The sequence below is a fragment of the Ovis aries genome, chromosome 3, assembly GCF_016772045.2.
Source record: "Ovis aries strain OAR_USU_Benz2616 breed Rambouillet chromosome 3, ARS-UI_Ramb_v3.0, whole genome shotgun sequence".
In the NCBI taxonomy this organism is placed as follows: Eukaryota; Metazoa; Chordata; class Mammalia; order Artiodactyla; family Bovidae; genus Ovis; species Ovis aries.
The window spans coordinates 86,799,614-86,827,565 of record NC_056056.1 but is presented as its reverse complement, the minus strand read 5'-3'; the positions used below and the strand labels follow the sequence as shown (position 1 = coordinate 86,827,565).

General features: G+C 37.2%; 2 protein-coding genes across 4 annotated transcripts in view; one reads left to right on the top strand and one right to left on the bottom strand.

Annotated features, from left to right (window-relative positions):
- NDUFAF7 (NADH:ubiquinone oxidoreductase complex assembly factor 7) overlaps positions 1 to 3,602 on the top strand; it is a 29,843-nt gene extending 26,241 nt beyond the window's left edge. The window contains exons 11-12 of one of the 2 annotated variants that reach the window (XR_009599860.1): positions 21 to 109; positions 1,295 to 3,602. The gene's annotated coding sequence lies outside the window, so the exon portion shown is untranslated. Of the gene's footprint in view, positions 1 to 20 lie in introns of both variants that reach the window. The other variant, XR_009599861.1, reaches the window with a different exon arrangement.
- Positions 1 to 27,952, bottom strand: part of PRKD3 (protein kinase D3) — an 85,202-nt gene that overhangs the window by 10,146 nt on the left and 47,104 nt on the right. For both annotated transcript variants that reach the window (XM_042246269.2, XM_042246268.2), the window contains 9 exons: positions 27,489 to 27,681; positions 24,335 to 24,412; positions 21,413 to 21,596; positions 18,882 to 19,005; positions 10,927 to 11,004; positions 9,518 to 9,794; positions 6,743 to 6,795; positions 4,722 to 4,794; positions 3,194 to 3,300 (listed from right to left, as the gene is read on the bottom strand). In XM_042246269.2, coding sequence (XP_042102203.1) covers positions 3,194 to 3,300; positions 4,722 to 4,794; positions 6,743 to 6,795; positions 9,518 to 9,794; positions 10,927 to 11,004; positions 18,882 to 19,005; positions 21,413 to 21,596; positions 24,335 to 24,412; positions 27,489 to 27,681 — 1,167 coding nt within the window. The remainder of the gene's footprint in view (positions 1 to 3,193; positions 3,301 to 4,721; positions 4,795 to 6,742; positions 6,796 to 9,517; positions 9,795 to 10,926; positions 11,005 to 18,881; positions 19,006 to 21,412; positions 21,597 to 24,334; positions 24,413 to 27,488; positions 27,682 to 27,952) is intronic.

Sequence of the window (27,952 nt, the reverse complement as noted above, 5' to 3'; positions counted from 1 at the left end):
AAAGTGACACTCTCTTACAGGAGATAAAGTGAAATACCCCAGTGGTGGGGCATGATAACGGCAGTAAGCAGAAGATCCAAAGCGTCCTAACTCCGATCAACGTAGAGCTGTAAGTGTGGCTGGCTGTCCCCTATACACTGCAGTCAAATCACCTCTCAAGTTTCTCACCCCCAACCCCTGCCATCCTTGAGAACATGCATGAACACACAAAAACACAACTATGCTGTAACACAATTGACAACTCTTTCTATTTGTTTAATGTCCTATTTCCTCTGGAGTCCGTTTTGGTAAATTATAGTTTCATAGAATTAATCATTTTCTCCAGGCTTTCAAGTTTATCTAAATAGAGTTGCACAAGATAGTGTCTTAGTGAGTGAAAGTCACTCAGTCGTGTCCAACTGTTTGTGACCCCATGGACTATACAGTCCACGGAATTCTCCAGGCCAGAATACTGGAGTGGGTAGCTTTTCCCTTCTCCAGGGGATCTTCCCAACCCAGGGATCGAGCCCAGGTCTCCCGCATTGCAGGCGGATTCTTTACCAGCTGAGCCACCAAGACAGTATCTTAAGATTTCCTTAATTTTTTTCAGTATTTGTGATCATCCTCCCAAAATGTTTTTGTATTTTCTTGTATTTTGATTCAGTTGGACTTAGTTTGTTGCTATCCCACCCACATAGCTAACCAGCTTTTGGGTTTACTGTACTAAATTTATTAACTTCCAGTTTTATCTTTGTTAATTCTGTTTTCCTTAGGTTGACTGTTCATCCTTTAACTGGAGTTGGACTCAGTTCATTTATTTTCATTCCTTCCTCATTAAGTATTTGACATTTCTATGAGTAGTAGTTTAAAAGCTCTGATAAACAGTATTTTCACAATTATTTTCTAAATACTTGGGTCACGATTTTGCTCTCTGATTCAAGAATTAAGACTTTAAATAAAAAGTTTTTTCAGGTGGTGGGAGATTTTTTTCCCCCAGTTTTATAATATATTTGCAGTTTTAGTACATTAAGATAAAAAACGTTTTTTAGCTAATAAAGTATTTATTTATTTGTGGGTACAGAGTTCAATATAAACTGGTAAGATCTACCTTATAATGTTTAGGCCTCTTCTGTTCTTACTTAGCTTTGTCTACTTCATCTGTCATGGACTTTTATGTATTTGTTCCTCCCTGTAATGGTCACTAGTTTTCCTTTAAAGTTATTGACGTCATTTGGTTTAGCGTGATTTGCACTCTTCCACTGAGAGTGCCCTTCTTAATTCATTTCATGTTTTCTCTTGAATTAAATCTTACTAGGTCATGACGCCCCTTCACTTTCTTCTATCTGAGAGAAACCCAGAGAGGCTGTCACGTCTGCAGACCTCAGAAAGAGCCAGCAAAACCAGTCCTTGTTGTCGTGCCTCTTCCTACATCTGCCCGGTCCCTCTCCACTGTTTTGGGAAAAAGCTATACCTATTTTGTGTATCTGAACTCTCTTCTATCTGTATTAGAGTATGCTCTTCTGTTTGCCATTTTTCTTGTAGCTTCTGGGTGATTTCCAAGAAGAGGAGGGGAAAATACTGAACTTCCCATTCACATAGGGAGCCAGGAGAGCACTCCATCTTTTCTCCCCCACTTTACTACCCTCCTCAGGCAATAACAGAAGATTTTACATTACCACATCCTTATGAAATGAAAGTAACAAAATCCCCCATACTACAATTATTTAATTATGTTCCTAGTTAGGCAATATCAATGAAAAGAACCAGAGTGCTATAATAATAAAGTGTTTACATTGTATATTACCTGCAAATTCCTAAACTTAGTTTTATTAACATCTGCAGTTGGTAACATGGGAGAAATAAGCTTCAGTATTTAGTTCAGAGCTGTATTTGTGATCAAAGTTACACAGAGAGCTTATATCTGGAATCTAAAGTTTGACACAAATGAACATTTCTATGAAACAGACACAGACTCACAGAAATAAAGAATAGACTGGGGGAAAGGGGTGGGGGAAGGATGGATTAGGAGTTTGGAATTAGCAGATGCGAACTAGTACACATAGGATGGATAAACAACAAGGTCCTACTGTACAGCACAGGGAACTATATTCAATATCCTATGATAAACCATAATGGAGAAGAATATATATATATGTGTGTGTATAAATGAGTCACTTTGTTGTATAGCAGAAATTAACACAACATTGTAAATCAATTACAATACAATTTTAAAAAGTGACAAGGAAAAATCAAGTCTTATGAATAAATCCTTAATATTTATTTTTTGCATAAAAACTGGATATTGAGAAAGAGTCCAAAATTAGATATGAAAAAAGATCTCTAACAATATTTTCAAACCCTGATGCAGAGTCTGAATGCTACTATTCAGACTATTTTAAAGGTAGCTTCATAGGAGGAGGCAGCCTTGAAGGGACCACAGGTAGCTTGTAGACCATCTTTTGATCATCTGGGAAAAAGTGAGGCAGGTGTTAGTAATAGTGACCAGTAATGTAATAAATGTAAAATTAATTACATGTTTACAACTTTCTTACCTTCTTCTCCAAAGAAGCACCAGGTTCAATAGGCTGTGTCTTCTTGAACTTCACCCACAAGCAAATAGGGCTCTGACAGCATTAACTATTACATTTTCTTAAATACCATGCAAAAGCTACACAATGAATCAATAAACATTTGCATATTATAAATTAAATGTATTCAGAAAAATAAAGCTAACTTTTAATCTTCTAGATGACTTCCAAAACAGATAAACATGTTACATGAGAATAAAAACTCACAGTAATTTATTTTATGGAATTTAACTCATTGCCAATGTATCTTTAAAAGTATAGCTCGAGGGATTAAACTGTTATAATGAAATGGGATGGCAGAAGTATCACAGTGTTTTTAGTTCATGAAGTGATGAGTTAAGAATGAAATTTGAGCTTTTTAAATTTAAGACTTTACTTATGAAAATGTGTTCCAAACAACCTACTACCATGATGTCAGTCCTTTTAACTCCTAGATTACTGTAAGGTAATTTTGCCTTTTTTTTAAAAAAGAGAGTCAATTCAGAAGCTCACTGGCCTCTCACTGAGCCAATGTTATAAAATGCAAACAAAGAAAACAAAAACCAAATCTTACCAGTTCACTAGACAGACTTGGATTTAAAAACTCATAAATCAAAAATTAAAACCAATACAAAGCAACTTTTTACCTGTAAAATAGCCACTTCATTACGGAGCTGACTTTCCTGTTTTGTAGGGAATCTCATCTTATCAATTACTTTAATAGCCACATCCCTTCCAGTCTTTCTGTGTTTTCCTGTTTTTCAAAAAAGTCCAGGTAAGAAAGAAGATGCAAATTGATGTCACATACAATACAGAAGTTTCATTAGGAAGTTGTCCACAAACTGAAATTGGTATGTATTTACTTTTGTATTTCTTTTAGGGGGCAGGCTCATTTTGTTCTTTCTCCATCACTCACCTATAATTACTATAATTTTCCCTTATAGTAACTGCCTCTAATAAAGGCTGTTTTATTATTTGCAATAGCAGGAAATTTGAATGAACTTGTCTGCTGAAAAATAATCCACCTTATTAAATAAATGAAAGTTGACTATGTGATTTAGTCTTCAGAAATTCTGTCAAGATACAAACCCTACCATGGAATTCATTTTACTCTAGGTTCTTTGCAGAGTGATTTAACTATATATTAGGGTAAATGTTCAAGAAGAAATGCCAACTAGTGGTGGTGAAGAATGCAAAGGGTTTAACATTACTTTTCTACCTTGCATCATAACTTGTAAAGTAGCTTTACATATGTTAATTAATATACAAGCCAGGTTGTATAAGCCCCATTAAACTGATGAAGATACTGAGCACAGTGAGGTTAAAAGGCTTCGGCAATGTAAGTCAGAGAGTGAGATAAGATTTCAGGTGTTCAGACCTGATACACCATTTGTGCCAACCGCAGACAAATGGGCAACTGTGTGGGAAAATCAGTGGGGCACATACTTTAATAAATGAACTCTCAGAATCCAACATAAACTTCAAACCACACAAACATCTTTCTGTGTAAGCTACAAGAAACGATGAAAACTATTGTGAATTTTCTGATTGTTTCTTTTTAAAGTTTTCCATTTAAATTAAGAAATTAATACTTCCATGGGGTCGCTAAGAGTCGGACACGACTGAGTGACTTCACTTTCACTTTTCACTTTCATGCATTGGAGAAGGACATGGCAACCCACTCCAGTGTTCTTGCCTGGAGAATCCCAGGGACGGAGGAGCCTGGTGGGCTGCCGTCTATGGGGTCGCACAGAGTCGGACACGACTGAAGCGACTCAGCAGCGGCAGCAGCAGCAGCATAGTGAAAAGGACTTATCTAAAATTATGCAGATTAATCTCTGAGGAAGAAACCACTTGCAAAATTGTGAAAACATGCTAACAACTGGCAGATGGTTTTTAAATTTCCTAATTCTCTACATTATCTACAACATGCAAAAGGCTGCACCTGCTTACCTCCATGAAGTGAAGTGAAGTCGCTCAGTTGTGTCCAACTCTTTGCGACCCCATGGACTGTAGCCTACCAGGCTTCTCCATCCATGGGATTTTCCAGGCAATAGTACTGGAGGGGGTTGCCATTTCCTTCTCCAGGGGATCTTCCCGACCCAAGGATCGAACCCTGGTCTCCTGCACTGTAGACAGACGCTTTACCGTCTGAGCCACTAGGGAAGTCCTTACCTCCATAGACGATACCAAACTGGCCTGAACCAAGCACCTCATCTGCAAAGATCTGGTAAACAGTACTGATGTCCTATTTGGGAAAGAATAGTGTTATTAGTTCCATGAAACCATGTCAATATCTCTGATTCTTATCATTCAAATACTTAAGTACATTTTAGTTTTTATGGCTGAGGGATTTCTTTTTCACAAAATACTTTATGAAATACAGACATTCTCTGTCCTAAAAAAGACCAACTTTACTATGACTCTTACTGTACAACTATAATGTATTCTGTAAGACCACCACTGGGGGAAACATGATTTGTATTAAAAAATATATTTATTAAGTAGTGATCTATAAAAAGTAAATTAACATAAGAATTAAGAATAAAGTTTTACCAACTTTACTATTAAAGAGACTTGCTATCTTTGACTTGAAAGAAAAACTCAAAAGTTTTATATTTTTGAGATCAGACTTATTTTGAAAGACTGATGAAAAGAGTATGTGTAACTCATATCTACTCCTCTATCTTCTTCCTTCCCTTTCCTTTTTTTTCCCCATTAGTGTCAGAATATTCTTAGAAAGCATTCTCCAATCCTTCCCACAGATCCTTGGTCAAGGTGTCATTTGGGTACGTGCTACAGTCTCCATGAAGCCAGGGACTACACCCATTTTGTTCAATGTTACATTCCCAGACAGTGCCTTCTCATGGTAGTCAGTGGCCTCATTCCCTCATTAGTAAAGCAGATATAATAACATCTATCGTACTGGAATTTTATGAAGATATACAAAGTGTCAAGTCTAGTGCCTGGCATATAAAAATCAGTACTTCCACAAACCCTAATTTCCATTTAAATTAGGTAATCTTAAATAAGCTGAATTCCCTGGGACTTGGTCTTTTCATCTGTAAAAATGAAATGAGAAAACTTCTCTCTTTCCCCAGTAATCTGGTTCCTATGCTACCTACCAACCCACTCCAATATTCCTGCCTGGAAAATCCCATGGACAGAGAAGCCTGGTAGGCTGCTGTCCACAGGGTCGGACACGACTGCAGCGACTGCACATGCGCACGTGCTACCTGGACAAGAGCCACACAGATCAAATCTCCCTGAAACCCTCCATCTCCCACAACACAACTGGGTATCCAGCTTCTACTACAATCTTAGAAAACCCAACATTTATGTTATTGAACAGTAACAGCTGGATGCCCTAAGTTGAAGAGTAAGAGGGATTTGAATCAAATACATTTATATACAGCTTTTGGACTCCTTTTTCTAGCCTTTTTTCTAACTAATACAGGAGCCGGCAAACTAGGCTTGTGGGCCAAATCCAGCCTGCTGCCTCTTTCTGTATGGCTCCTGAACTAAGAACAGTTTACATTTCTAAATGGTTGAAAAAAATCAAAATAATGTCATCTTGTAAAACATGAAATTATATGAAATTCAAATATAACTGTTCACAAAAAACTTATACTGGAAAACAGTCAAGCTCATTCCTGTATGTACTGACTATGGCTTTCTCACAATGGCAGCAGAGCTGAGTTCGTAACTGTATATGGTCTGCAAAGCCTGAAATATTTACTTCCATCCCCTTATAGAAAGTATGCTGACCCCTAATGTAAACCCCTACATGTACCAGCTAAACTGAGTCCTCACTCTGCCTTAAAAATCTTGCATTTTCTGCTTCTCTGTACTTCCATGAAATTTTCTCTCACTGCCATCCTCTCAGCACTCATGTCAAAACTCTTTTTAAGTATATTTCAAGTTTTACTCCCTTTAGGAAGTTTTCCCTGCTCTGACCCAAAGTAGCCTCTCTCTTCTCTTTGAACTAGTGTATTTTCCTAATTTAAAAGGAAACTGCCTCAGTTTCCTTCATAAAGCAGAACTCCTCCAGGAAGTTATCACCCACAGTTCAGTCTAGTGTCTTCAGGCAAACTGCACAGTACTCTGGCTTATAAACTTATTTTCTAGTTAAGACTTTCACATTTTATTTTCCTGAATTACCCAATCTGCATATTTTAGCTGTAATATTTACTTACCACATTCTCTTGGATCTGACAATTAGATACAGAGATACTGGTAGACAAATCTTCTGTAAAATGAATGATGTATGGGGAAAAACACTGTTAGTATGTAACTTAGTAATACTAAATATTTTGACATGTGAATGCTTACAGTACCTTAAATTTTAAAAACTAGCTAACATACAGTTAATATCATTACATTAAACAAAATTTATCCATAAACAATACTAATCCATCAACAGGAAACTGGTAAAACAGAATACACATCCATACAAAAGAATACTATCTACACATTTAAGGATGCAGGGCTGTATAAGTACTGAGTCAGAAAGCTATTTATATTATTAAGTTAAAAAGGTAAGTTTCAGGGTAGTGGCATATGAATCAAAAACAAAATATGATCACTTCTGGTGAGGGAGAGAGCTGGGGTTGAGGAACAAAGATTTTTTTATATGCTTCTATACTGTTTAAAAAATGTATAGAAAGTATGCATTATGGTCATAAAACATTAAAATTATATAAACATATAATTTTGAAATGTATAATATATATTAAATAGCTCATAAAATCAAGTTGTAAAAAGATCATACATCTTTTACAACAAACATGACTTTTTTTGTGAAAATAAAAATATAACAAGACCATACAAATAGAATAGACTCCCCTCTTCCCAAGCCATCCCCAAATCAAGAAATACACACCAAACTATTAATAATGGTTTTCTGAGGGGGGAGATATACAATTGGGAATAGGGATACATGTCACATGATTCTCACATTATATTACATATTTCTATAAAGTTTAAATGTCTATATTACTTTGGTAAGCAAAGGAAGTAACTGACAAGAAAAATGGGAAATCAGAAAAGTAAAGCAAGAGACCAGTTCTCAAACATCTAGAATCTCAGTGACAACTCAAAGGAAAAGATACGAAATTTCTTTTATAATCCCAAATATAAAAACATAAAACTTCACTAAGAAGAAAATATACGCAACTATACATCAAAAAATAAGTAAATGACTGTGGAAACTCCATTTTAAAATATTAAGTCAACTTTAAATAACCCCCAAAATCAAATATTAATCAAACAGACCAAAAAAGCACAGCATCAACAAAATGAATGAGCCTAAAACTCTGCTTTTCAGTAGTTCCAGTTTTCTAGTTTAAGTCAATATTTATTTTGTTTCAAAGGCCTCCGCTGTCTTAACTCCATCCAGTTTTCATTTCTATCACTTCCCAGGAGAACTCTGCTCCAGACTGGCTGCTATAAGGACAGCAGCATCAGCAGTAGCAGCAGCACAGTAATAGTGTCACTACTAGGTCAGGAGGGGTGCTAAGTGCATCATATGCAATTATTATATCATTCTCCTTTTAGATGAGAGAACTGAAGAGGCCAAGATCATGAAGCTAGTAAAGCGGCAGAACTGGGCTTTCATTCCCCCTTAGCCCTTTTGCAGTCTGTCCATAGGGACTTATAAGCCTAGGGAAGAGTCCATGGATGGGCTTGAGAAGGACCCTAAATCCAATTATATATAAAATTTGTGTTATGTATCTGCATTATTTTCTGGGGTAAAAGGTCCAATTAGAATATCAGACAGTTCTAAAATCCCCTCAAATTTAAGAAACACTGTGATTATCCATTTTATTCACCCTTTCAGAATCAATATTCAACACCAAACATTTTCATGGTCATTACCCTCATGCCTTTGATCACATGTCCCCTTAATTCCATGCACACCCCTAGGTCAGCTCTGCCTATCCTAACTCATGTGAGATCCGAGGTCAAGGTCCAAATCAGGCTCCTCTGTCATGAAGTCTCCACTTACCTTCCTATCTGTATCTGAGTTCCTTGAGAAATGCACTCCTCCTTTTTGCACTCTACTGCTTTGTGTACCTATTCCCTCCCTATCTTTAAAAATCTCTGTATTTCTTTTGTATTCGAGCTCAGGGCCTAGCATAATGCCAAATTTAGGTATAAAAAGCAGCATAGCTGAACTGAAATAAAAGGCATACAGAAACTGGTTGAGGGAATTTCCTGACCATCCAGGGGTTAGGACTCGGTGCTTTCACTGCTGGGCTCAATCCCTGGTTGGGGAACTAAGATCCCACAAGCTGTGCAGTGCAGCTGAAAAAGAAGAGAGACTGACATCTCTTTCGATTTAAATGTATTTGCCTAATGAATGAAAGCTGTTTCACCATAAATGACATAATGCCAATGGGGGGGGGTGCAGGGAAGTGACATTTTACTATGGCTTTGTGATTAAGTATCCACTTGAAACTTCAAACAAATTTAGGTTTTATTTTATAAATTTTGTTGGTGCAAAGAATATGTGTTTCAATATTTTTAATGTTTCTGAATGTTTTAATTCAGTTAAAACAAATGCAGCATTTCTGACTTCACGCATAAGTACTATGTGAACTGCAACGCTTTACAGACTGAAAATCCCACCATGAAGCACAATCCTAACACTATTAGCTTACCCCCTTTTGGTTCTCTTTCATTTAATGCTGACAACTCTATATAGAAGGTATTGTTACAGGAAAGCAAAGTACTTGCCAGGATCACACAACAGATCAGCAGAGCCAAGCTTTAAATGCAGGCAGACTTGACTCTGGAGCCTCGCTCTGGGGACTGCAAGCACATACTATGACCAACATAATTTTATAAAGCAATTAACTAATGATATTGATTACAAAAATGAAGCTTAAAATAAATACAGAAACACAACTGCACCCACAAAATGCTTAAGAACCAAAGGGAGAAAAGTCATCAAGAAGCTTATTGCTTACTGTGATCTTTCCCTTGGCCTGGAGAAGTACAGACGCTGGCTTGAGGCGTCACAGGCATGAGAGCTTGGCGAATTGCTTTTTCCCAGCTCTGTGCTACATCAAGTCCCACTCCAGTGGCAGCAAGAACAGGATTGTGAGAGCTGTCCCCATTGTTCTCACCAACAAAGTATACCATAGTATCAGTGATGATTTCAAAACAGTGTGGGTTGCTGCCTTGTGAAATGCTTGTGAAATCTTGTGGTGAAGATATGCGGAGAATTTCTGAAAGTGGAATTTCCTGAAGTAAAGAACCAAGCATTAGGAAACATGAGCATGTGGGTTTTTTTCCAAATACACTAAACAATCAAAGATATGCATTTCTAATGAATACCATTAAAGACAAACACAAGTATGTGAACGTGGCACACGGACACACAGTCAAGTCTTACGAGGGTATCTGCTCTGAATGATCTGCATGTCCATCAAGGACAAAGGCAGAGAGCATGGAGTAGAATAACCAAGCTAGTAACTCAGGCCTGTAGCATATCATTAGAAAGAAAGGATTCAGAAGGCGGTTGCTACTATAGCCAACACCTGCCATTTCCCCGCTGTCAGGAAGCCAACTCAACAACAACTCCACTGGCTGCTATTTGCAAGATATGGCCCCAAAGGAGAACGAGGCAGAAGTAACAGCAGCAAAGGAGGATGTCAGTACAAGTGTAGCGCTCTATTCTGGGTCTGTCCATAACTTTAACAATCATTCATTTTTAGTCTACTTACTACATCAGAAAACTTCTTTAGAAAAACCCAACCAATTCAAAGCAATTCATTAGTCTCTATTTTCTTTCTTCCTGATACAACTGCTATACTAACAATTTTTTCTGGTGTCAATTGGTGACATGGCAAAATGTGGAGCAAGTTGAGCAAAGAGAATTATATAAAGAAAAGCCAAAAGAAGCATCTGGGAATTGGGGTCTAAGGTAAAATGGAAAATGGGAGAAATGCTGAATACCATAATGGCTTCTTCTGATCAGCAATAATCAAAGGACTTCTAATAGTCTAATCTAAATCAGTCTAGTTGTCTTTTCGTATGCAAGGGTCAAGTCCCTTATTTAAAATGGCTAGACATCCACTGATATGGAGGACCACTTGGTATCCAGAAGGAAAACAGCAGCAACCTGACAGGCCAGAAAAAAAGAACTGCACAACAACAAAAATAACTTCGGCAGCAAGGCTGTTGCAAGGGGTGAAATGGAGGGGTAGAGGATACTTGCTTTTACAAGGAACTTAACAGTGACTTCTAGAAACCATGTTACACAGAGCTGTAATAGCTGTAATCCAATATAACAATTAATAACTATTACTTGGATATATTTGGAAAACACACAGCATTTTAATGTACATATTTTTAAAAGATGTGAAATTTTTACCTTATAATACTTTGATCCAGATTCGTTTTGAAACAGCGTAAGACATTTGCTGTCCAGTCTCCAATAATGCCTCTTTCTCTACAAAGAGCACAAAACTGTAAGGTTCAAAAGTAATGATTCCTCCAAAGTGTCTGAACTCTCCATTCCCTCTCATCTCTTATCTGTAAGTTTGTACTGGTATAAAATTCATGAGCTTCAAAATTTGAAAAATTAAAAAGATATATAGTGAAAAGAATACTTCCATCATCACCCCTATCTCACTCCAACCTTTACTCAAGGCAAACAATGTTATTACATTTTGGAGGTTTCTTTTCAAGAATCTCATGCATGCACACACAAATACGCATGTATGACACATGCAAATATTTAATTTACCCATGGACTAAATTTCTAAAGGATGCCTTACTAGGTCAAAAGATGAATGCATATGTAATTTTTCTTGACAGTGTTAAGTTATTCCTCTATTTCTGGATGCAACTTATAGGCTCATCAGCAACATGAGTGTGTTATTTACTCAAACCTTCACTAACAGCATATTACTAACCCTTCTGATCCTGTGCTACACTGATAAATAAAAACTAGTATTTTCGTAACATTTTCTAAAATTTATTTATTTAATTGAAGGATAATTGCTTTACAGAATTTTGTTGTTTTCTGTCAAACCTCAACATGAATCAGCCAAAGGTATATATGTTATCTCCTCCCTTCTAAACCTCCCTCCCATCTACCTTCCTATCCCACCCATCTAGGTTGATACAGAGCCCCTGTTTGAGTTTCTTGAGACATATAGCAAATTCCCATTGGCTATTTTACATATGGTAATGTAAGTTTCCATGCTACTCTCTCCATACATCTCACCCTCTCCTCCTCTCTCCCCATGTCCATAAGTCTGTTTCCATGTCTGTTTCTCCACTGCTGCCCTGCAAATAAATTCTTCAGTACCATTTTTCTAGATTCTGTATATGTGTTTAGTTCCGTTCAGTTGCTCAGTCGTGTCGGACTTTGTGATTCCATAGACTGCATCACGCCAGGCCTCCTTGTCCATCACCAACTCCCAGAGCCTACTCAACTCATGTCCATCATTAGTGATGCCATCCAACCATCTCATCTCCTGTTGTCCCTTTCTCCTCCTGCCTTCAATCTTTCCCAGCATCAGGGTCTTTTCCAATGAGTTGTTTTTTCGCATCAGGTGGCCAAACTATTGGAGTTTCAGCTTCAGCATCAGTCCCTCCAATGAATATTCAGGACTGATTTCCTTTAGGATGGACTGGTTGGATCACCCTGCAGTCCAAGGGACTCTCAAGAGTCTTCTCCAACACCACAATTCAAAAGCATCAATTCTTTGGCGCTCAGTTTTCTTTATAGTCTAACTCTCACATCCGTACATGACCACTGGAAAAACTATCACTTTAACTAGACGGACCTTTGTTGGCAAAGTGATGTCTCTGCTTTTAAAATATGCTGTCTAGCTTGGTCATAGCTTTTCTTCCAAGGAGCAAGCATCTTAATTGTAAGGCTACAGTCACCATCTGCAGTGATTTTGGGGCCCCCCAAAATAAAAGTCTCATACTCTTTCCATTGTTTTCCCATCTATTTGTCATGAAGTGATGGGACCAGATGCCATGATCTTCGTTTTCTGAATGTTGAGTTTTAAGCCTACTTTTTCACTATCCTCTTTCACATTCATCAAGAGAATGTTCAGTTCTTCGCTTTCTGCCATGAGGGTGGTATCATCTGCATATCTGAGATTATAGGTATTTCTCCCGGCAATCATGATTCCAGCTTGTGCTTCATCCAGTCTGGCATTTTGCACGATGTGCTCTGCATGTAAGTTAAATAAGCAGGGCGACAATATACTGCCTTTCCCGATTTGGAACCAGACGTATTCCTTTCCTGATCTGCAACCAGTCTGTTGTTCCATGTCCAGTTCTAACTGTTGCTTCTTGACATGCATACAGATTTCTTAGGAAGGAGGTAAGGTGGTCTGGTATTCCCATCTTTTGAAGAATTTTCCACAGTTTGTTGTGATCCACACGGTCAAAGGATTTGGTGTAGTCAATAAAGCAGAAGTAGATGTTTTTCTGGAATACTCTTGCTTTTTTGATGATCCAATAGATGTTGGCAATTTGATCTCTGGTTCCTCTGTCTTTTCTAAATCCACTTTGAATATGTGGAAGTTCACGGTTCACGTACTGTTGAAGCCTGGCTTGGAGAATTTTGAGCATTACTTTGTTAGCATGTGAGATGAGTGCAATTGTGCAGTAGTTTGAGCATTCTTTGGCATTGCCTTTCTTTGGGATTGGAACGAAAACTGACCTTTTCCAGTCCTGTGGCCACTGCTGAGTTTTCCAAATTTGCTGGCATCTTGAGTGCAGCACTTTCACAGCGTCATCCTTCAGGATTTGAAGTAGCTCAACTGGAATTCCTTCACCTCCACTAGCTTTGTTGGTAGTGATGCTTCCTAAGGCCCACTTGACCTTGCATTCCAGGATGTCTGGCTCTAGGTGAGTGATCACACCATTGTGGTTATCTTGGTCGTGAAGATCTTTTCTGTACAGTTCTTCTGTGTATTCTTGTCACCTCTTCTTAATACCTTCTGCTTCTGTCAGGTCCATACCATTTCTGTCCTTTATTGTGCTCATCTGTGCATGAAATGTTCCCTTGGTATCTCTAATTTTCTTGAAGCGATCTCTAATCTTTCCCATTCCATTGTTTTCCTCTATTTCTTTGCACTGATCACCGAGGAAGGCTTTCTTATCTCTTGTTGCTATTCTTTGGAACTCTGCATTCAAATGGGTATATATTTTCCCTTTCTCCTTTGCCTTTCACTTCTCTTCTTTTCTCAGCTATCTGTAAGGCCTCATCAAACAACCATTTGACCTTTTTGCATTTCTTTTACTTGGGGATGGTCTTGATCACTGCCTCCTGTACAAAGTCACGAATCTCCATCCATAGTTCTTCAGGCACTCTATCAGATCTAATCCCTTGATTCTAATCGTCACTTCCACTGTATAATCATAAGGGATTTGATTTAGGTCATACCTGAATGGTCTAGTGGTTTTCCCTACTTTCTTCAATTTAAGTCTGAATTTGGCAATAAGGAGTTCATGATCTGAGCCACAGTCAGCTCCCGGTCTTTTTTTTGCTGACTGTATAGAGCTTCTCCATCTTTGGCTGCAAAGAATATAATCAATCTGATCTCAGTGTTGGACATCTGGTGATGTCCATGTGTAGAGTGTTCTCTTGTGTTGTTGGAAGAGGGTGTTTGCTATGACCAGTGTGTTCTCGTTGCAAACTCTGTTAGCCTTTGCCCTGTTTTGTTTTGTACTCCAAGGCCACATATGTCTGTTACTCCAGGTATCTCTTGACTTCCTACTTTTGCATTCCAGTCCCATATGGTGAAAATGACACCTTTTTTGGGTGTTAGTTCTAGAAGGTCCTGTAGGTCCTTCATAGAACTGTTCAGCTTCTTCAGCATTATTGGTCAGGGCACAGACTTGGATTACTGCGATAATGAATGGTGCCTTGGAAATGAACAGAGATCATTCTGTCATTTCTGAGATTGCATCCAAATACTGCATTTTGGACTCTTTTGTTGGCTATGATGGCTACTCCATTTCTTCTAAGGGATTCATTGCCACAGTAGCAGATATAATGGTCATCTGAATTAAATTCACCCATTCCAGTCCATTTTAGGTCACTGATTCCTAAAATGTTGATGTTCACTCTTGCCATCTCCTGTTTGACCACTTCCAATTTGCCTTGAGTCATGGACTTAACATTCCAGGTTCCTATGCAATATTCCTCTCTACAGCATCGGACTTTACTACCATCACCTGTCACATCCACAACTGGGTGTTGTTTTTGCTCTTGCGGTGCATCTGGCAAACCAAGTGGCTGGGACCAAGGAGGTGATTAAGACACATGGCCCACCTGGGACAGTGCTATCTCCAAGCAATTGGTCACCTAAGCTGCTCAGACCTGGGAAGGTCACAAAATGCATGCGCAACCCACAAAGACTGAGCCAGAACTGTGTCTGAGTGTCTCCTGTGGAGGTACGGGTCAGCAGTGGCCTGCTGGAGGGACTCTGGGTGCAGTAGACCTGGGTATGGCATAAGCCCTCTTGGAGGAAGTCACCATTAACCCCACCACAGAACCACCAGAACTTATACAGGACTGAGGAAAACAGATTCTTGGAGGGCACAAACAAAACCTTGTGCATACCAGGTCCCAGAAGAAAGGAGCAGTGACCCCACAAGAAACTGACCCAGACACGTCCATGAGTGTCCAGGAGTCCCCGGCAGAGCCGTGGGTCAGCGGTGGCCCGCTGCAGGGTTGGGGGCACTGAGTGCAGCAGTGCGTGCATGGGGCCTTTTGAAGGAGGTCGCTATCATCTTCACTACCTCCAGCACAGTTTGGCCTCAAGTTAAGCAACAGGGAGGGAATACAGCCCTGCCCATCAACAGAAAATTGGATTAAAGATTTACTGAACATGGCCTGTACCATCAGAACAAGACCCAGTTTCCCCCTCAGTCAGTCTCTCCCATCAGGAAGCTTCCATAAGCCTCTTATTCTTATCCATCATAGGGCAGACAGAATGAAAACCACAATCACAGAAAACTAACCAATCTGATCACATGGACCACAGCCTTGTCTAGCTCAAGGAAACTATGAGCTGTCACGTAGGGCCACCAACAATAGACGGGTCATGGCAGAAGAGTTCTGATAAAATGTGGTCCACTGGAGAAGGGAACGGCAAACCACTTCAGTATTCCTGCCCTGAGAACCCCATGAACAGTATGAATAGGCAAAAAGGCATGACACTGAAAGATAAACTCCCCAAGTTGGTAGGTGCCCAGTATGCTACTGGAGAAGAGTGGAGAAATATGCGTTAGTATATGATAGTCATCTTTCTCTTTCTGACTTACTTCACTCTGTTTAACAGGTTCTAGGTTCATCCATCTCATTAGAACTGACTCAAATGCATTCCTTTTTATGACTAATATTCCATTGTGTATATGTACCACAACTCCTTATCCATTAATCTGTTGATGGACATCTAGGTTGCTTCCATGTTCTAGCTATTGTAAATAGTGCTGCAATGAACAATGGGATACATGTGTCTTTTTCAACTTCTCGGTTTATTCAGGAGTGGGATTGCTGGGTCATATGGTGGTTTTAGTCCTAGTTTTTTAAGGAATCTCTGTACTGTCTTCCATAGTGTCTGTATCAATTTATATTTCCACCAACAGTGCAAGAGACTTCCCTTTTCTCCACACCCTCTAAAGCATTTTTGTTTGTAGAGTTTTTGATGACGGTCATTCTGACTGGTGTGAGGTGATATCTCATGGTGGTTTTGATTTGTATTTCTCTATATAATAAGTGATGTTGAGCATCTTTTCATGTGTTTGTTAGCCATCTGTATGTCTTCTTTAGAGAAATGTCTGTTTGGGTCTTTTTCCCACTTTTTGATTGGGTTGTTTGTTTTTCTGGTACTGAGTTGTATGAGCTGCTTGTATATTTTGGAAATGAATCTTTTGTCAATTGTTTCATTTGCTATTATTTTCTCCCATTCTGAGAGATGTCTTTTCACCTTGCTTACAGTTACCTTTGCTGTGCAAAAGCTTTGAAGTTTAATCAGGTCCCACTTGTTTATTTTTATTTCCATTACTCTAGGAGGTGGGTCATAGAAGATCTTGCTTTGATTTATGTCATCGAGTGTTCTACCTATATTTTCCTCTAAGAGTTTTATAGTATCTGGTCTTACATTTAGGTCTTTAATCCATTTTGAGTTTATCTTTGGGTATGGTGTTAGGAAGTGTTTTAATTTCATTCTTTTACATGTAGCTGTCCAGTTTTCCCAGCACCATTTATCGAAGAGGCTGTCTTTGCCCCATTGTATATTTTTGCCTCCTTTGTCAAAAATAAGGTACCCACAGGTGCATGGGTTTATTTCTGGGTTTTCTATCTTGTTCCATTGGTCTATATTTCTGTTTTTGTGCCAGTACCATATTGTCTTGATGACTGCAGCTTTGTAGCATAATCTGAAGTCAGAAAGGTTGACTCCTCCAGCTCCATTCTTTCTCAAGAGTGCTTTGGCTATTCAGCTAGTATACTATTTGGCTAGTATTTTCATAACATTTTAAATTGTATTTTTTTTATTAAAAATGAGATCAAGATCTTATGTTTAAGAGTAATTTGCATTTCCTTGTCTGAGACCTGTTTGTTCAGATTCATTGCCTATTTTTCTATTGTGTTCTGGGTTGAAAAAAAAACTTTTTTCCAGTTCGTCATTTGTCTTTGTTTCTGTTCTTTGCCATGCAGCATTTTTTTTAACATGTGTCTATAAACTATTTTTTTAAATTAATACTTTACTTTTGGGGAACAGTTTAAGGTTCATCGCAAATTAAGGGGAAGGGGCAGAAATTTCCCATACATACTTCCTGTCCCTAGGCATGTATAACCCCAGACCCCATCATCAACACCCTTAACAGAGTGATATAATGGTTTAACTGGTGAGCCTACACTTGACACATCATAAGGATAAAAGTCCACAGGTTATATAATACGGCTCACTCTTGGTGCTGTGCATTCTATGCGTTTGGACAAAGGCATAACGACAAGTACCTATCATTATGGTATCACATAGAGTATTTTCACTGCCCTAAAAATTCTGTGTTCTATCTATTCATTCCTACTTGTGCCCACCCTGTACCCTCCACGGGTCTACCTTTTCTGGAAAATAATATAGTTGGAATCATACAGTATGTAATCTTACATTGGTTTCTTTCACTTAGCAATATACACTTAAGATTGCTCCAAGTCTTTTCATGGCTTAACAGCTCATTGCTTTTTAATGCTGAATAACATTCCATTGTCTTTAGAACAGTTTATTTACCCATTTACCTACTGAAGGAGATCTATTATTTCCAGGTTTTTGACAATTATGAATAAACCCATTATAAATATCCATATGCAGGTTTCCATGTGAATGTTAGTTTTTATTTCCTTTGGGTAAACAGCAAAGAGTATGAATGCTAGATCATTTGGTAAAAGCATTTTAGTTTTGCATGAAACTACTAAACTGTCTTCGAATGTTAGCAATACCATTTTGCATTCCTACCAGCAATCAAAGAAAGCTCTCGCTGCTCTACATCTTGTCAGAATTTGGTGTTCTCAGTGTTTATGGTTTTGGCTGTTCTAACAGATGGGCAGTGGTATCTCACTGTTTAATTTGCATCTGCCTGATGACATAAGATGTGGTGCATCATTTCATATGCTTATCTGCCATCCAGGTATCTTCTTTGGTGAGGTATATGTTAAGGTCTTCAGCACATTGTTTAATCAAGTAATTAAGTTTTCTTACTGTTGAATTTTAGGAGTTCTTTGTATATTTTGGAGAAGAGTCTTCTACAGATATCTTTTTTTGTAAATATTTCTTCCAAGTCTGTGGCTTGTCATCTCAATCTTTTAACACTACCTTTGCAGAGCAGAAGTTTGTGAAGTGAGAGTTGCTTAGTTGTGTTCGACTCCATGGACTGTAGCCCACAAGGCTCCTCTGTCCATGGGATTCTCCAGGCAAGAATACTGGAGTGGGCTGCCGTTCCCTTTTCCAGATCTTCCCAACCCAGGGATTGAACCTGGGTCTCCTGCATTGCAGGCAGATTCTTAACCATGTAAGCCACCAGGGAATATCAATTCTTTCTTTCAGAGATTGCGCATTTGGTGGTGTACCATCAGACTTGCTTTGAATCTCTACTGTTCTACCAATTTATAAAAATAGTACATTAAATATTCCACCTTTTCAATATTCTTAACATCCTAAATATAAAGATGGTTCTGGTGTACTATGATGTCTTAATATATATCTCATTCTCATTTTGACTTAAAAAACACACAAAGTAAAGCACATAACAGAGTTTCACTACCATAATAAAATGCCTGTGATTACTGACCAGGGTATCCCTGCTGGTGTAATGGACCATCCACCCTTCCTTCACCATTGTGCTGCTCTTCCGCTTTGTGTGCTTGATGGACTGGACGACCCTCATCAGCGGAATGTTATTGCTTGTTGATGGACTAAAAAATATTTTAAATTTATGACACATATTTATAATGTTAACTTAAAAGATCATCAATACAGTAAACTCATCAAACCCTTTTAAGATAATTAAACCAAAATTCTTCAAAATATCTTACAAAGACAAACAATGGCTTAAGAAGAAAAAGATAAATTAATCCTGTTGTGATGATACATAGTTAATTTATAAAAGACAAAGATGATACTCTTAGGGGAAGCACACTGACTGAAACGGTCCACCCTGGCTAGGTAACCATTTACATGAACTGTTTTACAACAAGAGGTCCTGGTAAGGAATATGGAACTAATAAGCCACTGCCAACCAAAAGAGTTAGGGAAAGGTCAAAAGGAGACACCATGTGTCCACCCACTTCCTAGAATCCCTCTCGCTAGCATCCATCTTTGCTGAGCGATGCGTGTGCCACCAGGAAGGACTCTGAATCAGAATGATTGGCCAAAGAAGACAACCTGGAAACTAATCTCATCACCATAAAACCCGAGACTGTGAGCCACGTGGCAGAGCTGTTCTCCTGGGTTCCCTTACCCTACTGCTCTCCACCGGGTGCCCTTTCCCAGTAAAATCTCTTGCTTTGTCAGCACGTGTCTCCTCGGACAATTCTTTTCCGAGTGTTAGACAAGATCCCGCTCTTGGGGCCCTGGAGCGGGGGACCCCTTCCTACAACAATACTGTAAGTCATCATTATTTGTCATGAATATTTCTGGAGGGCCACAGGACATACGAAAACAATGAACAGAGTAGAAAGAATCCTCTCTGGTTGGCAAATCTGGAACCCGGGAGAGGGTCTCATTTGGGACTGCTGCTAGAAATCGTACCCTAGATAACATGACAAATTAATAAATTAATCACAAGACAAAATTCAAATATCAAATTCCATTATTCATGTTGTCAGCAACAATAACTTACAGAAGATACTGAAAGAAAAATGATTTACAGGTATTAAGAAAGTAAAAATGATAAATAATGAAACGAGTCACATCAGGTAATACTGAAACATAGGTCAGTAACAGTGTAGCTGGAAAGAAAGGGCACCTTGGCAGAAGTGTGTGAAAAATACACTGTTTTTCAACTGAGTCTCAAACAGTTAAATACTTGCTCTTACACTGTGAAGTATCCATGATTAGGAAACTAGCTTAGTTCTCTTAAGTCTCTAATTTGGGCAAACATTTAGTTAATAATGATAATGATAATAATAGCTATAATTTAATGATAAGGCTGAATAAATGACTCAGCCATATGAGACTGACAAATGACCAATTTTCTCTAAATACCTATTTGCTGCCAGTACTCTTGCCTAGAAAATCCCATGGATGGAGGAGCCTGGTAGGCTACAGTCCATGGGGTCGCACAGAGTTGGACACGACTGAGCGACTTCACTTTTACTTTTCACTTTCATGCATTGGAGAAGGAAATGGCAACCCATTCCAGCGTTCTTGCCTGGAGAATCCCAGGGACGGGGGAGCACTTGTGGGCTGCTGTCTATGGGGTTGCACAGAGTCAGACACGACTGAAGCGATTTAGCAGCAGCAGCAGCCAATGAAAAAGAAAACCTGCTTAAAATGTTAACATTGTATCACAAAGTAGTATATTTTATTGCTATATCTAAAAAAACTGAATTTCTATAAATATAGGAGGATATATAAGTCTCATAACCCAGAAGCATTTTTACAAAGTGCTAATAGATGAATTGCAATATGAAAACTGCCCCCAAATTCATCACCATCATCTCTGTACAACATCCTCAGGTATAGATTCTTACTGGGGTTTGCAACATTAACTAATATACCTGTGTGAAGAAACTGGTTGCTTTACCTGAAGTCCAATGCTGGCACTTTGTGAAAGACTGCTACACAGCTAGGTATCATTATCTAGACTGTATTTAAATAAAGCATTTTTCTTTTTAAGAAAACGGGATTCTCATACCTTCTCATCTTGAGTGGACAGCAAGAGGAATATAATTTATTTCAGAAAAATACTGTAGTACATGTAAAAGCATTAGCCACAATTTAATTGATTTTAAACTACATTTTAGGAGTTCGAATAAATTGAGAGATTGGGATTGACAAGCGTATAGTACTGTATATGAAATAGATAACTAATGAGAACCTACTGTAGAGCTCAAGGAACTCTAATCAATGCTCTGTAGTGATCTAAATGAGAAGGAAATCTAAAAAAAGAGGGATATACGTTTATGTATAATTGATCACTTTGCTGTACAGCAGAAACTAACACAACATTATAAAACAACTATACTTCAAGAAAAAAAATTTTCTTTTTATAATTACATTTTTAGGTTCCACTTAAAGAGATATGATTTGTTATTTTTTAACAGAACTCCTAGACTCCTTGCATTCAGAAATAGCTTGCAGTCCATACCCATACATTACCTGATTGTTTTAACAGCTTCTTCGTCTCTTTCCACATCAAGATCAGATGGATCCAAGAAAAACATTTTATCTTCTGGGGGAGATGGTTCTTCTATGTCATCCAAGCCCCGACTACCATCACTGTTCATGTCACTACTGTCAATATCCATCGGTATATCTGTATCTGTTCCCAAAGTAGATGGTTCTGGCAAAGTTTTAAATGAATTCAGAATTTTACATTAATGGAATATCAATATACCTAAATAGAGACAGTATATCAAATGTGAAAACCATTTTAAAAATTCTTAAATGAAATTACAGAAAAATATTTTTATGATTCAAGCTAAAGAAATATTTCTTAGCATGATATAAGTATAAAAATCATAACACAGAAAATTAACTTGATTGCATCAAAATTTTAAATTTTGATATGACAAAAGATACTAGAAGCAAAGTAAAAGGTTAGCCACTATATTATATTATCGGGTCAGCTGATTTTCCACAAGTGTCTAAGACAATACAATGAAAAAAGAACATTCTATTCAGTGTATGGTCATAGGACAAATGGATATTTATATGCAAAAAAGAAAAAAGGAAATTGGAAGCTTTCCTTAAATCAATTACAAAAATTAACTTAAAGTGGATCACAGACCTAAATGTAAGAGTTTAATCCATAAAACTCTTACAAGAAAGCACAGGAGTAAACTTTGGGATCATGAGTTAGGCAAAGCTTTTTTAGATATACCACCAAAAATCTAAATGACAAAAAAAGCCCAAATATATTGGACTTCATCAAAATTTAAAACTTCTCCGCTACAAATGACACCTCAAAGGAAGTGAAAAGGCAGTGTACAGAATGGTAGAAAGTTATCTGCAAATCATGTATCAAATAAGGGACTTGTATCCCGAATATTTAAAGAATTCTTACAACTCCGTAATAAAAAGATAAATAAATATCCTAGTTAAATGGGCAAAGGACCAGAAGAGCCATTGCTCTGAAGCAGATGTAAAAATGACCAAGAGGTACATAAAAAGATACGCAATGTCAGTTAGCCATCTGGGAAATGCAAATCAAAACCATAGTGAGACAACACTTCATACTCACTAGGATGGTGACAATCAAAACGACAGACAGTGAACAAGTGGTGGACAGGACACACAGAAATGAGACTCCTCATACATTGCTGGTGGGAATGTAAAATGGTATGGCTGCTTTGGTAAACAGTTTGGCAGTCCTCAAAATGTTAAACAGAGCTACCATATGACTCAACAGTTCCATTACTGGCTATCTACCCAAGTGGAATGGAAACACATGTAGTCAAATGTAGTCAAATGTTCATAGCTGCCTTGTTCATAATAGCTCCAAAATGGATATAACTCAAAGGACTATGTTTGATTGGTGATGAGTGAATCAAGTGTGGAACATTCGAGCAGAGGAATATTACTCATCAACAAAAAAAAATGAAGTATTGATACATGCAACACGGATGAACCTTGAAAACATTATGCTAAATGAAAGAAATCAGTCACAAAGACTACACATTGTATGATTCTATTTATATGAAATGTCTAGAAGGGACAAACTGGTACAGATGAAAGCTGACTTAGTGGTTGCCAGGGGCTAGCAGGGAAAAGTGGATGGGAAGTGACAACTAATTGGTATGGAGTTCTTCTCAGGATGATGAAAATGTTCTAAAATTAGGCTGTAGTGATGGCTGTATAACTGGGAATAAACTAAATGTATGAACTGTATGGTATACAACTCATATCTCAATAAAGCTGACAAAGAATTAGTAGAATATATAACACATGAACAAGTAATTTAGAGAGAAAAAAACTCCTAAACAGTAAATAACTGAAAGAGATAAATGAACATTAAGATAAATATAAATGGTATTTCATATCCATTTGTCAGAAGGTAGACAAGGACAAAAATACGTAACTAGCTAAATCTAGAAAAGACTTCAATCATGTAGAAAAGCTGTATTAATTCTGAGCAACTGAAACAAAGAAACCAATCACGCTCTGTCAAGGGTCTTAAACAGCAACCACAGAAAACATACCACATGAGAAAATGTTAAACTCTTAAGATTAATTTCACTCCTTATGCTTTTCCTCCTATATCCGTTCTCCAGGGAATCTTCCTAACCTAAGGCTCGGACCTAGGGCTCCTGCACTGCAGGCAGATTCTTTACCATCTGAGCCACCAGGGAAGCCTTTCCTATAGAACTACTTATATTCAATTTTTACCAGCCATGTAATACTAAGGAAAAATTATGCTACAAGTTTACTCCTTTCTTCCAAAAAAGGTAATCACTTTGAGTGATATAATCTTGAAAAGAGGGGGAAAAAAAAAAGGTAAAAAAGCAAGAATGTTCAGCTAAGTGATTATTTGATGGAAAAAGAGAAAGTGAGACAGTACAATGACTTCTAAAGACTATGAACTTAGATGCCAGACCACACAGATTCAAATCCCAACTCTACCACTACTGGTTGTATCTCTTAGGCAAATTATTTAATGTTTCTGTGCCTAAGTTTACTCATCTCTAAGTCCTTATCTCAAAAGGTTGTTCTTAGGTTTAAATGTCAATATAGAAAATGTTTACAATAGTGCCTGGCATTCATTAAGTAGTTAATAAATACTAGAAATAAGAAATAGTTCTAGGGACAACAGCAAGGTTATAAAATAAATTTTGCTATGTCTAAAGACAAACAAGAATATACAGCACCATTTGCCACATTTGACTACAGACTGGTTAAGTGGTTAAAGGAGACAGGAGGCATAATTAAAAGTAAACTATGAGCGATATCTGTATTTTGCTTGATTATTAACTCAAAAAAGTCAAAGAAACAAAGTAAACAAAATAAAATATGCAAATATAACCTTATATAAAGATAACACACAAATTGTGATCTTTCCTGGAAATTAAGAAAGACTTTTACCTCCATTGAAAGTAACCTCTCCAAGGCAGTCTCTCGGTACTTTAGATGCACATCGCTTATGGCAGTTGAATTTACAATCTAAAATGAAATATTCATCTTATTAATTTATGTAAAAAGTCAGGCAGTATCAGATATGCTTAAAGACTTTCTTTAATCACACATGTAGTATTATTAATAATGATGATGAAATAATAAAATTTCCTCTATAAGAACTCAGGTCTTACATTAAAGGTCTGGTTTCATATTCTGATATCATCTCTTATTAATTGGTTAATCCCTCAGGGTTCAGTCTCTTTATCTGTAAAATTAAGTTTATACCACTTGTTTAACACTTTGCCAAAATGTTGCTGCAGATCCATGCTTCCCTCCCTTACATTGCATTGTTCTTTCCACATCCTCCTTAAAGAGTTTCTCAGGCTGACTAAATCCCTTTCCAACATATGTCAGGCAGTTACTTTCAATTCCTAATTATCAGGACCTGGTACATACACAGAAAAGAAACTGCAATGCTGCAATCATTTATTAGGAATTAGTAAGAGCTTTCCCAGAAAACCTTACGAGAGAGGACTGAGCTTCTCATGCACAAGGTCCCCCACCTGTAGTACATAATAGCTCTCTTCAGTCTGCAAGAACCTCAGGGCTGATTGCACTGCAGATGAGTGTCAGTCAGGTCCAAGCTGTTCAACACTACTGTGTAACTCATGGTTCTCAAATTATGGTCACCAGGCCCGGAGCATCAGCATCTTTTGAGATGCACGATCTTGGCTGGGCTCCACCCTTAACCTACTACATCAGCAGCTCTGGGAGTGAGGTTGAGAAATGGGTACTTTAATGACTTCTACATTAAAACTGAAACCTGCTGCTATAACTACTGTCTAACACCACCTTCAAAATAATTCTACCAACAATAAATGGGTAAAAATAATTTCAAGTCCTGATTTAAATAATTTTGTAACTTCTATAATTGAAAAAACTCTTGGTATCATGCCAATAGAATATAGAAAGCTCATTATAAGAAAAAGCTCTATGAAATTAATAATTTGGTGGATGAGAAAACCTGCATTATGTAATAACATCTTCAAAAAGGTGAGGCCCTAGGAAAATTCACGTGATACTAGTATTAACACTGGCATACATTTAAATATTTGTTTTTTATCTCATGAGGTTTACAAATTGTGAAAATAACAAGGTTTCCCTTTCCCTCTGAAATGTAAAGCCAAATTTACCACCCATATGCAGCAAGTATGTAGTTCTAATGACAGTCATTTATACTTCTCTATATTCCTGCCCATGTTCTTTACTAATTTATTTATGTTTTCTTTTATCCTATATGTGCTTATATAAGCTGCCCTGAAATTTTAATATAACAAAGTGTAAAACAAATGAATGAATAAATTAACTGCTCTTAGACTTGTATATTTTTCTCAAATGATCCTGCATAACTGTTTTATCTTAACTATTTTTTTCTTAGCTTAACAAGTGAATGAAAATGTCTATTTTACTTTTGAAGTAAAAATACAGGGATTACTGAATTATATTATGACTTTTTGATATTTTCTGAACCAATATAAGCATAAAACATTCTTTTAGAGCTCTAAGAAGTTAAACTACTAAGCCAGTCATATAGTTAATTGATTTTATTTCAAAATTCATTAATCTACATACATATTTTATTCAATCATTCTTTTAAAAAGTACTGTGCTTTTTTGCATGCAGTTTTAGAATGTTTCTGTTCTACTCAGCAGAACGGCATATTTAGTACCTTTACTAAGATTATCTGCTGGCTAGAATTTGTACATCTGTTCTTAATGTTCTTTCCCAAAACATTCTTTGCTGGCTGCTTGCCAGTACACTTTAGTGTTGATATTTAAAGTATTAATTTATATATTAACTCATATTCAAAAGTAAGCTGTTGAAATAAAATTTCAACATTTAATTAAGCTTGCCTGATGGTTATTAAATATTGGCAACAAATGTACAATGTGTTCTCTATTTGATATTCTCCTATGTAGCCATACATTGCTAAGAAAAGTCTTCTTATATACTTATAAATTAAACTTACACATAAATTGTTTAATTCAACACTGTAAACAGGACTTATTGTTGCAAAGATCTCAATTCCAATGTTTTACGTAGATGAAACTAGGTAATCCAATTCCACAAATACTTTTACATAAAAAGTATGGTATCAAGAAGTAATGATAATTACAATAATCACATGAAAAATAAGTACATAAGATTATAGACAGATTACTTATATCTATTTTGGCTCAATGCCTAATAACACATTTAATATCTCTATTTTGGTTTTCACACAGTTGTGCAGCACTGTTGAGAAGATGCGAGACAAAAAGATAAAAGCATCTTTTAAAAGCATTAAAACATTATATAACTACAGGAAACCATTACTCTATTAAAAACATAGTTCATTAGAGATGTTTTTGGAATTCTATGACAATGTTTTGGATTAGTATCCAAATATAGATGGTCCCCATAATAATTCCAGTGGGTTCTACTATTTCTGCCTGTTTCAGTGTGATTGTTCAGAATGACAATTTTGGTACAGTTCTCACAGCCACATAATTAAGGCAAAAATAAAACTCTTGTAACATGCTGCTGTGTGTATGTGTGTATGAATACTTAATGGAAAGTCTGCTTCAGTCGCTCAGTTGTGTCTGGCTCTTTGCAACCCCATGGACTGCAGCACACCAGGCCTCCTGTCCATCATCAACTCCCAGAGCTTACTCACTCATGTCCATTGAGTCAGTGATTCCATTTAATGGAAAGAGGAGGGCATTATTTTATATTCTGGGTAGTGTCTGGCTCTGGAATTGGAAAGACTTAAGCTCAAATATTAGCTCACCTGCTCACTAATGGTTCCATATTGACAACTGTTAAGCAGCCACATCTCACAGATTCAAATTCTAGTTTTTCTGTTTACACTCTAATTTTTCTTTAGCATAGCTTCTGGTACGGAATACATATGTTGCAGATACCAGTCATCGTTAATAACTGATACATATATATGCACATTGCTTTTTTAACTATGAGACCAATTTATTTGCTTAAGCCTTCTGAAGTAAAAAGTATTTTGTGTTATATTTGCTAACAAAAACAAATACAAATTTTACTTCAGAAAATCATGCAGTCCTACCTTTACACTGCATTCCTTGGCGAAAGAGGCCTTTCAGTAACCGCTTGCAGTACTGACATATCGTGGGACGGGTGTATGAGTGAACCGCAAACGTGTGTGGGACTTTCACCCTGCACATGACCATTTTTTCCATCCAGATTGGGCGACCACTCCAAGAAGGAATTCTCTTACTAGGTTCTTGGTGAACATGTGACTAAAACATAAGTAATTTCCATAGTGTAAGTCAACATTAAAAACAAAGTATTCAGATCAAGGTTTGACCACAGAAGTAATTTATTTCAAACACTAAAGCCACAAATAAAAAAATGTAGATCTCAGCAGTTTCCCTTGGAAGCTTAACTTACCAACCCTCGAATAAGAAAAGTGTAGAATTTTTTTGCTATTATTTATGCAAGGTATTTTCATCCTCACAGACATGTATCCATTGATTAACTGTTATTTGCCAGGCACATATGACATTTCAC